The following is a 12,142-nucleotide window of genomic DNA, read 5'->3' as shown; positions in this document are numbered from 1 at the left end:
TCACTGCTGAAAATTAAGTCAGTCCTTGCCACATCTAAAGGAGTCATGTGTATTGTTGCTGAGCCAAGAGAATGAATTCAAACAGGTGTTGAGTGATCTTTCCTCAGCTGTGTGCCTAGATAGACCTGAGATTGGGAGTCAGCAAAGAAATGTATATTATTAATATTTATACTTTGAGGAGATTTAGTCAAAACACAAAAATTACAACCTATTTTATGTTGGAAAGTTTTAGCCAATTGTTACCTAATTTGGTTGTGAAAGTTACAGTCTCTCTGATTAATAATCTGCTATATTTTTCTTCCTAACAGCTGTGCTTACAGTGTAATCGAAACAAAACAGAGAAATAAAAATATTCTTTCTAGTACAAAGTAGTTTAACTTTTAAAAATTATTTATTTTGCTATGCATCTGACCTGATGACAATTTTAGATTACTAGGCTCTTCTGGTAATTATATAACCAGTGGTGATTTAGATTCCTACTTATTTAAACATTGAAAGAAAATATTACTGTATTTTCCATTAGTGATAGTTGAGTTTTTTAGTCACATTTACTAATTTATTACTAGATAAGTTAAGGTGACTTTTTGTTTTAGGAAGAATTTGGCTATAATGCAGATACCCAGAAGCTGCTGGCTAAAAATGGAGAGACTCTTCTTGGAGCCATTAATTTTTTCATCGCCAGTGTGAACACTTTGGTGAATAAAACAATTGAAGATACATTAATGACTGTGAAACAGTATGAAAGTGCCAGGTTGGTATACATTTTCACTATATTATCTCTTTTGCATATGGTATGCAATTCAGTTAAGGTTTTTGGTTGCAAATAAGATAAACCAACTCTGGCCAATATGAGTGGTCAATGAATGTATTAGGTATAGGACAGCCTGTGGAACCAACAGAAAGGCAGAGCAGATTCTAGAACCAAGCAAGAACCAAAGCCAAGATAATGCCTCAGAAAACTCCAGTTAGGATTGTGATGCTGGGTACCCCTGGTACTTAATGTTCCTACAACTACTATAAATAATTTCCAAAAGGTTCCTGAATACTTTGCTTCATTGCCTTGAGAGTGTCCGAATGAATTTTGGTTGTGTGCCCAAACACTGCCTGCTAGGGAATGAGGTGAAAGATCTCCCAGCTCCAGCTTCCTTAGAAGGGAACAGGGCCTTGTGCTCTATCAGGTATACTCGACACCTTCTGTAATCCAGCCTAAGCCGACCTTTTCACCCTTATTACCACACTTCCCACTGTAAGCACTTCACTGCTTCTGCAATAGCCAGGCTTGTCGTCTCAATTTCTCTTGAACTTCTGCCTTCATGATTTTGTTCATGTTGTGGATACCAATGCCCACATCTTCCATTTAATCAGCCTTCCTTCAAACTCTTTCAAGTTTTACCTTTTACATAAATTAAATATCTGCCTTATATTTCCAAAGCTTGTTCAATTTATCTTTATTGTTGAAATAGTACAGCTATCCCCCCTTTTCCTCCGTTGACCCCCCCCTCCACCTCGCTCCTGCCCCAGCCTTCACTGCACTACTGTCTGCGTCCGTGGGTTATGCATAAGGGTGGAGGGAGTGAGGGAAGAGATTATCCATAGATGTTTATAATGCAGTGTTTTCATACATTTTACACACACACATACACGATTTCTTCATCTCATTACCATCCTATTAGATAAACAAAATACATATTAATAAATACCTATAAATCTCTAAAAAGTAGCAGACCCATGATAGCATTTTTTCAACTCTTAATTCCAGGCCCGATTTTTCCCCCACTCATTTCAGACCCCTTGAAGTTTTTGTCTTCTGACCACTTGAAATCTTTATGTTCTGTTATACTTTTTGTAGCATAGTTGAAGTGCAGGTTTTATCTTCTAGAAGTTTAACTTTACTTTTTGGCCTCTTGCCCTTGTTTAATGATGTGAGGAATGCTTATGAAAACTATAAATTCATCTAGTCTTTTATGCAATCGAGTACTTATTCTTAAGTATGTATTTTTTTATGCTTTACATAAGTTAGAAGCCCAGATCACATGGAAAGTTAACTTTGATCTTTCCACAAGAAGAAATGCTTCTATCCTATGCTGTGTTTGTAATTTTCAGTTTAGTATTAACATGAAATTTTTAATGACTTGGTAATGAAGGTCAAGACAAAAAGCTGTGGTTGTCTGGTGGGAGGAGGGCAGAGCTGGGGCTCTGTGCCATATTTAGGTTTTGGACTTGTTTTTTTACTTTATCGTTTGAATTATTTACTAACATAGTATTAAAATCAGAAGGTGGAAAAGAAGCCACAGAATCTGTCAATAGAATATTCCTCAGTAACATTGAAGGAGTCTCTCAATGAGGTATCCTTCAGTAGGAATCCTTTCAATAACATTTCCAGTAATTGGTTCTCTGGTTTCCGTTTAAATCCTCTCATGACATTAGCCGTTTGTTTCAAAAGATTCATTTCTATAAATTCTGTTTGGTTCTTTTCCAAATCTCTGTTCCTTATTCATAATGTCCTAATTTGTTCATAATGAATACTCTTCTTTTTATCTCTTTAATCATTTTAAGCATTCTTGTTTCAATATTTGTGGGTTTTGAGGTTGAAATTTCTTTTGATGCAAAAGTACCCCCACTTTTAAGCACTATGTGAATCTATTTCCTGTTTCTCTACTTTATAATTGTCCACCTATTCTGAAATGTATTTTATTTTAAGCATGTAATATCTTTCTCTTCAGCCTTTATTTCTAACATGCTTTAAAAAATATTAGCCCATATTAAAGAAAGACAAATGTATTAAATAAGTCACTCTTCATACACAAACATTTTATATGTAATTTGCCGAGGTGAAAAATCAGCCTGTAGACGAATAGTTTGCTTACTTGGAGAGCTAATTTAAAGCCAAAATGAGAATCCATGAGCTCCCTACCTTCTCCTTTTGATTAGTAGGCCTCAAGATTGAACTAGGTTTTTTATCTCAAATTTTTACATCTTATTATAAAAAATAATTTTTCACATCTTATAATAAGAAATCTGACAATATAAAATATCTCAGTTTATCCAATATATAGATTTGTTTGAAACTTGAACAAAATATAACCAAGTTCTGTATACTTGGTCGCTGGTTGTCAGGGATCATTTAGACATCCTCTGTGTGCTTTAAAACCACCCCAATAACGACCTCACCCTGTAATTTGTTCTTTTTATTGAAATTACGTTATATAATTTTAGCCAACAAGCTTAGCTTGGGGTTTGACTTTGTGCTTTTTATAAAGTAGCTAAAGAATTGACTAGTTCTAACATTAAAACATTGCCTATTGAGGGATAACATTTAAAAAAGAAAATTAAAAGTTTCTCAGTAGCTGAATTTTCTTCTCTGTCAAAACGAGAATTTACTGATTTTTAGGGCAAGGGTCAGCTATTTGATCCAGCACAAAAAGTGTCAATTTAGGCAAATGTCCGGGTGGCCTTTCCATGCTCCCCATTATGCATTGTGTACAAGTATTTCCTAGCCCTCTGGTGCTTCACATATAGAAAATCTTGTAAGAGCCCGTTCAGCACTTCTCCACAGCAGCACCAACAAGGGAGTCAATTGTGGTCAAGACTTGTAAAATGTAGACCCCTGTTCTCTAGAAGTTTTACACAAACTATAAAGTAACCAACTATCACTAACTTTGTTGATATGGACTCAGTTCAGATTGGCAACCTTGAAGAGTTGCATTTTGAAAACTTAGTGTGCTTCTCTTTCTTGTTGTAATGAGCACTACTAGAGAAACTCTTATGGAAAGTTTACTTTGATACCATCTACAAGCTCTGGATGTAGAAATTAAGGAAATATAAGATCAGTAATATAACTTTGATTATGTTTAAATTAATCAGTATTGTTTTGAAATATGCTCCAAGGCTATTGAAGGATATTTGTCTTCACATTAAACCACCACATATTGCTGTTTATTTTTGTTCTACTTTTTTCTCTTTTATTTCTTATTTTTAGTATGTATGACTATCACTCTTCTAAGCTGACCATAATAATAAGCATTCTAAAGGTATTAGTTATTACTTGGTGTCCTCAGTACTCTATATATGTGAAGTTTTTGTGGAGATTATTATTCCCATTTATAGATGAAAAACTAAAGCAGAAAAGAGATTAAATAACCAGCTGAAGACATTAGAGCCTGTGAAGGACGGAGTGGTCATTCGGTTGACTATGTAGAACCCATGGAATTTAACTGCCTTCTAAAGTCAGTCTTGCCTTCTAAGTCTTTAGTGTCTGTCTCCTCCTCCTCCTTAGCTCCAGTGCCATTGTCCTGATTCAGTGACTCATTTTTCTTTTGCCCATGGTCTTCTCATTGGTTTCCTTGCTTCTGATTTCTTAGTCTTCAACTCCAGTTCATCCTCCATTCCTTACACTACCACTATAGTCATCTTTCTGTCCTGAGAAAATTGAACACATTCATTTATAGTTCTTCAGTGGCTTCCCATCACTTGTTCTATGGATTAAATCTAATCCCTTTAGCATGGCCTGCACAGCCCTGCTTAATCTCAGTCCTGCCTACCTGTTTGACTTAATCCCTTTCATTATTGTGTTCCAACTTCAGGTTCTAACATACTGAATTGCTTTCCAGATGTTTCATGGTCTCTCACAGTGGGCAAATACACCTTTGACCCTTCAGTTCTCTTCCTGGGATGCTCTACCAATTTCCGCCCCAGTCATCCTTGTAAGCTTTTGCCATCCTCTAAAATTTAATTCTAGCATTTTAATTCTATTCCGAGATGCCTTTCAAATGTCTAATTATATATTTCTCCCTCTTGGTTTCCACTCTGCTTTATCCTCTCTCATGGCAATCTCCATCATCTCATTTTGTTGTAGTTGTCTAAGAACTTCTCTTCCTCTAGACTGCAAGGTTCTCAAAGATGAACTTTATTTGTTCATCTTTAGAGCTCTGCTTTCAAGCACAGTGCCTGTAACATAGAATGTGCTCAGTTAATATTTGTTGAATGAATCAGTGTATCAGTGAATGAATGAATGATCTTTTGCTCTGAAAGATCAAATTTGTTAAAATCATACAAGTTAAGAATAAATTAGGCTCATTATGAGAGACTGATATACTCTTTCTCAAGTCATATATGCAATATACTATGTCACTTAAAGTACTCTTAATTCACGGAATAGAAGATGTGACCTGTACTAGAGAGATTTGAATAAAGATCATTAGTTTTGGGCATATGTTTATGATGCTGACTTTGACTAAATTAGAGGTAACTTTGCTTCTTCTTAGCTGAGTACTGAACCATTGAGGCTGCTGGGAAGTCACTGTTTAATAAGATGGTATGGTACTTACACAGGTGCTGTGGTAGAGGTATTATGAGGCGCCTGTAGGATCATAGAGTCAGTGGTGGGAGAATATTAGGGGGAGTCATCTCAGGGAACACAAGGTGATAAGTGCTCAATGATAGGTGCCATGTCACAGTCTGAATACTAATGTTATCAACATCCATCTAGAGTTGTGCTGAGTCATACGGTAGCCACTGGCCATGTATGTCTACTGAGCACTTGAAATGTGGCTAACCTGAATTAAGTGGTGATGGAAGTGTAAAATACACAATGGATTTCAAAGACTCAGTACCCTCCAAAAGTAAAATAGTTCATTAACAATTTTTTACATTGATTACATGTTGCAATGATCATGTTTTGGATTTTTTAATAAAATATATTATTTAAAAATGAGTGAAATTAAATTTTATTATTTTGATGTGACTACTAGAAAACTGTGTTCTACTTATGTGGCTTGTGTTATATTTTGTGCATTGGTGACTGAGACTGTACTTTAAGGACTGATAACCCTCAGTATAACTTTTTTCGGTTTATTTAAGTATGTCATTCTAAAGTCTATCCTCACCTGCTGTGCCTTATCACTATTAACTAGTTCACAAGGGCACTCCTTGTTCTTGTTAGCATTAGATTTTGACATCTGGCTTTCACATTTTGGAAATTTTACTGTCAGTTAATACTGTACTTTGGGAGGAATAGTTGATGAGATTAAGGAGCAGCTTGTCTCCCTCCATACTTAGATTAGTAGTTCTTTGTATTAAGAAAATACATCATTTTAAAAGCATAAGTATAAAGTATGTGTGAGAATTATTATCTACTAAGGCACACTATGAGACTGGTGTATTTCTTGAACTTGGTTCACTGTTTTGCAGTGTGCTTCACTTATTTTCTCCTTTCCAGGATTGAATATGATGCATACCGCACCGATTTGGAAGAACTGAACCTTGGACCACGTGATGCAAACACTCTGCCAAAGATCGAGCAGTCACAGCTTCTGTTCCAAGCACATAAGGAAAAATACGATAAAATGCGCAATGATGTTTCTATCAAGTTGAAATTTCTAGAAGAAAATAAGGTGAATTTATTATTTACCTTCTGAGATCTTTCTGTGAATTTTTAAAAGTCACCCATAAGAGAGAAAAATAGAAAGTTTTGTTTTCTGTTAACTTTCATTACAATCGCAAAATGGAATTTCCTCTATAATCAGTGTTTGAGTTTTTAGAAGTATACAAAATATATTTACCTTTCTGTCACAAAAGTCATCATCAACTCTACTGTCCCAGTCTTTCATATATAACAGTTGGCAAAAAATACTTGACAATCAACCGTTGATCTTCAGAGTAGTACTAGTGTTGAGTGCTTTATAAGGTTATATAATGAGCCCTGGCTGGTTTGGCTCAGCAGTTAAAACATCGACCCGCAGACCAGAGTCTCAGGTTCAATTCCAGTCAAGGGCATGTACCTTGGTTGTGGTTGTGGGAGACAAGCAATCAATGTGTCTCTCTCATATCAATGTTTCTCTCTCTCTCTGTCTTTCCCCCTTCCTCCCTTCCACTCTATCTGAAGATAAATGGAAAATATCCGGGGTGAGGATTTAAAAAAATTTTAAAAATTAGAATTTAAAAGAAGTTATATAATGAGCCCTGGCTGGTGTGGCTCAGCGGTTAGAGCATCTGCCTGTAGACCACAGAGTTGTAGGTTCAATTCCCGGTCAAGGGCACATACTTCAGTTGCAGGTTCAATCCCCAGCGCTGGTTGGGGTCATGCAGGAGGCAACCAATTCATGTCTCTCTGTATGTCTCTGTCTCTGTCTCTGTCTGTTTCTCTCTCTCTCTCCCCCTCCCCCTCCCTCCTATCTCTTCCTTCCCCCACCCAGTCTGTCTAAAAATAATGGGAAAATGTCATCAGGTGCGGATTAAATAAAGTAAAAATAAATGAGTAAAAAATTATATGATAGTCTGGCTGGTGTGGCCCAGTAGTTAAGTCTCAACCCATGCACCAAGAGGTCGCTGGTTTGATTCCAGGTCAGGGCACATGGCAAGGTTGCAGGATTGATCCCCAGTGTGGGGGAGGGTGCAGGAGGCAACTAATTGATGATTTTCTCCTGTTGATGTTTCTGTCTCTCCCTCTCTCTTCCTCTTTCTCTAAAAATCAATAAAAATCTACTTTAAAAGTTATATAATGATAGATTCTGCTCTGGATATTTTGAAACCTTTTTATTAATGGTAGGTACAGATTTCAGGAAGAGAAGAGCATTTATCACCAGTAACTGATAAATGAGGAATGACTAAAAAGTTCAGCTTAGGGCTGCAGTTAGCATAATCTAGACGAAATTAGCCAAGAAATCAATTTTCCACATTGTTTTCATGTAACTGAACACAACCAAGGACTCAGGCAGTGAAGACTGAGATAGGCCTGCTGTAGGTTTCACTTGGAGATGGAGTCATATATTATTAGGCTCCTTAGTTTTGGTTTAAGTAAAGTATAGGTTCCCATTTTAACGCATCTTCCATTACATGCATACTCAGTTTTGTGAGGGGAGTTGCAGTCCTGGAAATGAGAGTCAGTGGTGAGCACAGTGCAGAGTAGGGGTTGTAGCTCAGTCCTATGGACATGGATCTTACCATGGCACATTTGTGGTCCCTTCCCTGTGCTTTTCACTCCCCTGAAGTCTTGATAGGCCTTCAACTCTATCTTTCAGGTACCTTTTACAGTTATTCTTCAATTATAACTGTCTATTGATATCTTCTTCTTTGCCTTAACATTTCCTTAAAAACTGTTCTGGTTACTATAAAAGTTGCAGAATGATACATTTCCTTGAGACCTACCAAGTCCAGTACTATCACTCCCTTTTTTTTAGCTGTAATAGGTGAAAAATACTCATGTGAAAACATTACAGTGGCAGTAACGGAAACTTCAGCAGAGTTACCAGACATGTTGCCTGGCGCCATTCAAACAAGAGTACAGTGCTGCCTGTTAGCATTCGTTGGCTTAGCACAAGAGATGACATCATCTAGTCATTCATATATCTATCCATGTATCGGTCAGTTACACTGTTTAATATTTTTATGGATGGGAATATATCAATACTTAGATATAGATGTGTATTTTAAATGTAAAACTATTTTTGGCCTATATTCAGCACTAGACAGTGTAGTGCTAAATGAAGTATGCTAGAATCTTACGGGTTTTATACATTCATCTCTCTCTGGAAAAAAGAAGGGAACGTTATTTTGAAAGAATCAGTACCTTTAAACCAGCTATTCTTATATGGTTTTTGCCGGAATAAGTAAAAAAGCAGATTACACAAGGATAGACAATGGCCATTGACTTCTACCTTTCTTACTGTAACTATTTTTGAAACATGGCAGTGTATATCTCCAGATGTAGACATGAATCAGGGCACTTTTTATTTGTCAGTTACTATTCATTTTATATATATTCTCCCACTGAATCCTCATAACAACCTTCATTGCCATATCCACAGAAAGGAAAGAATACATTGACTTCAAGACTGCATGGCAGGCCCTGGCCAAGTAGCTCAGTTGGTTAGAACATTGTCCTGATACACCAAGGTTGTGGGTTTGATTCCCAGACAGGGCACATACAAGAATCAGCCAATAAATGCATAAATAAGTGGAACAATGAATCGACGTTTCTCTTTCCCTCTGTCTCTCTCTCTCCCTCCCTCTAAAAATAAGTAAATAAAAGTTGTGTGTGTGTGTGTGTGTGTTTTTAAATCAAGACTGCATGACAGGGATTGGGAAATCAACATAGGAAGCTGGTTTGGCTTGAAGTTTGTGAGGGAGGAGGGTTGGGAAATTGTTCTATTTAACCCTGTATTTAGTGTGAGATGATGACAAGATATTCAAGTGAAAACAACTGGTAGAAAACGAATGATGTGGGTTTAGAATTGGATTAAGCAGGGCCAGGGCTTCAGAGACAAAGGTTTGGAAGTCATTGTTTTAAAAATAATGTCATTGTCCCATTTCTTCTTTTGACTTTTCTTACTATAAAATAGGAAAATAAAATTGCCTTTAGTCTCAAGGATTTTATGTTGTTAGATAGCCTAGAGATATTCTTTGATTTTAGCTTTTCAGTTTCGAAGTTAAGTTTCAGTTTGAATTCAGTAATCAGCTATGTCTAAAATATAATCTATAAATTAACTGTGATCTTTTTATCTTTTTTTATTTAATTCTTCAAAACTATAAAGAGATAATGTTGGTCTCTGTTATTTTAAGCAATAAATGACTATAATTTGGATGAAGACAGATCCATGAGAAAACTTTTGTTTTTGTTATTGTTGTTGAGCAACTTCTACCCATTTGTTTTATTTTTAAAGCTCTGGCAGAGGGAGGGAAAAGCAGTCCTTTAGGCCGAAGGCCTGTCTGCCATCCTATTTGTTTTCTTGGCAGTTTGAAATGCCTCAAATCTGTGTGTTTGTTTTTGTTCTTTTGTTAAACTACAGCTGAATTTGTACCCTAATATCTCTTTTAAAGTCATTCTCTAGGTCATCTACTTAGCACTTGAATTTTAACAAAATTTGACACACTCTATTTCTTAAATATTGTATATTGACTTTTTTAAAAACAAAAGTTATCTGAAACATCAGTGAATGTGCTGTTTTGTAATTTGATGATGTCCTAAAGGTTGCAGCTTTTTTAAGACTGTTTTTGCAGCTTTTTGGAGGAGGCTGGTTGGGGCTATTGGAGTGTCTTCCCATAGCAACACTTAACTTCTAAAGTGAGATGCCAAATACCCAGACACCTAGATATGCGTCAAGTAGAAAGCAGATAGTCTTTGAGTAAAGGACTAAGAACCTGTGACTATTGTAATAGATTTTAGTGGCCCAACATTGTGAGAATGTTTTTGTTTGTTTTGTTCTTAGAACTTTTAGAAAAGGTTTTAAGAGAGATAGGAGGTAGATTCTTAGCTATGTTTTGGAAAATTGAGGTGTTTATGTACAGTTAGTCTAACCTTCCTTCTCTGGCAAAACAAAGGAAATAGGTATGTAAAACACAACATTCCTGTATAAATGCTGATACTTATATTTGTCATAGATTTCTGGTTTTAGAAATAGTTTTATCCTTAATGGAAAACATTGAATTCTTCTACTGTTTGCAATCTATACTCTCTATTCACCCATCCATATTGTGTTTATCTTTAACCTGAACAACCCTTATTAATCTCTGATATTCTCTTTCTTCTTTACTAAACAACATGGAGTACAGCATTAAGGACAAAGTTAATTAGGCTCTTCTAATGTTTCTCATTTTATCCATATTTCTCTTTTTCTAGACCTTTAAATAATGTAACTTGAGCTATCTCATGGATTAACGCAGCTTGTTTACCTTTGATTGTTCCTTTCAAGGTTCAAGACAAAACATAGGCTACTTTAGTAAAGAGGAAAAAATAGACATTCCTGTTGCTTTGTAGACTTCGTGAGAATAGGGACCATGCCTTCTTTTACTGGGCTCATGATGCCTAGCAATGGTTACGTGTATAGTAGTCATTTAGCAAAGGCGTGTTTGCATTTCCTCCCAGAATTAGAGGTACACTGAAGGCCAGTGAGAGAGATGGGAGTAAATGAGAGTCAACTAGCTTGGGCAGAAGAGCAAATCCTGATTACCTCACGCTTTGCTTTAGTGAAGGCAAAGCATACTCTCTCAGAAATGCTGCTTTTGTGTGCAGCATTTTGTGTGCTGTGTGTGTGTGCTGTTTGCATGGAAAGACGAAACAAAGAGAAAAACATGCAGATCACTGTGAGCAACCCATGTTTACTTTTTAAAAACAACTTTTTATATGGCTTGGGATCGCGTAGAACATGAAAAGTAATTTAAGATTAATGTTTCCCTTAAGACGACTGTAATTCAACTCTGGGGTGGTAAATCTCTTTTCAGAGTAATTAATGTATTAGGGGAAAAAAAGGAAACCCTGTAAGAGATTTAACAAAGCATTTTAGGGTATAAATAAAAATTAAGGATCCCATTGATTATCTTATTTTAAGAAGACTAACATATACTCTTACTTTAAAGTAAATTAGCTATAATCATTATATGCAGTGTTTTTTCAATTTATTACATTTCAGTGACTTAAAGGATGACGGGGTGGGGGTGGGGTGGCGCAGAAAAAATGAACCAGACTTGGGATCTATCCTGGACACATATTTGATTGACATAGTTACTTAATTTTTTTTTTTTTTTATCCTCACCTGAGGACATTTTTCCATTTTTTTGTTCAGATAGAGTGGGAGGGAGAGAGAGGAAGAGAGAGAGAGAGAAGCATCGATGTGAGGGGACACATCGAGTGGCTGCCACCTGCACGACCAACCAGGGCCGGGGACAAACTGCAACCGAGGTACATGCCCTTAGCGGGAACCGAACCCGGGTCTCTCTGGACCGCAGGCCAACGCTCCAACCGCTGAGCCAAACTGGCCAGGGCAATTTTTTTTCTCAAAAATCATAGTCACTCGGATTCTTAGGTTGATTTTTAAAAAAACCTGTTGTTTTCACTTACATCACATTTTCTGTATAATCATAATATAGTCCTATTCCTGTATTTTAGGTATTTATATGTGTATGTGTGTGTGTGTGTGTGTGTATACACATACACACATATATATATATAACAGACTTATTTCATATGTATTCTTTTTTTAAATTCTCACCAGATGATATTTTTCCATTTATCTTCAGACAGAGTGGGAGGGAGGGAGAGAGAGAGAGAAATGGATGTGAGAGAGACACATTGATTGGCTGCCTCACACAACTGCACCAGGGCCGGGGACCGAACCGCAACCGAGATATGTGCTCTTGACTGGAACGA

The 12,142-nt window shown here is 36.5% G+C and overlaps 1 protein-coding gene across 22 annotated transcripts in view; it reads left to right on the top strand.

Moving 5' to 3' along the window:
- The window catches only part of ARFIP1 (ADP ribosylation factor interacting protein 1), a 106,112-nt gene that overhangs the window by 70,509 nt on the left and 23,461 nt on the right, over positions 1-12,142 (top strand). For all 22 annotated transcript variants that reach the window (XM_036241629.1, XM_036241609.1, XM_036241628.1 and 19 more), the window contains 2 exons: positions 594-751; positions 6,218-6,392. In XM_036241629.1, coding sequence (XP_036097522.1) covers positions 594-751; positions 6,218-6,392 — 333 coding nt within the window. The remainder of the gene's footprint in view (positions 1-593; positions 752-6,217; positions 6,393-12,142) is intronic.

This window comes from Molossus molossus, unplaced genomic scaffold (genome assembly GCF_014108415.1).
Source record: "Molossus molossus isolate mMolMol1 unplaced genomic scaffold, mMolMol1.p scaffold_m16_p_4, whole genome shotgun sequence".
Lineage (NCBI taxonomy): Eukaryota > Metazoa > Chordata > Mammalia > Chiroptera > Molossidae > Molossus > Molossus molossus.
The sequence above is the reverse complement of the archived record's forward strand: the minus strand, read 5'-3'. Positions and strand labels throughout refer to the sequence as shown.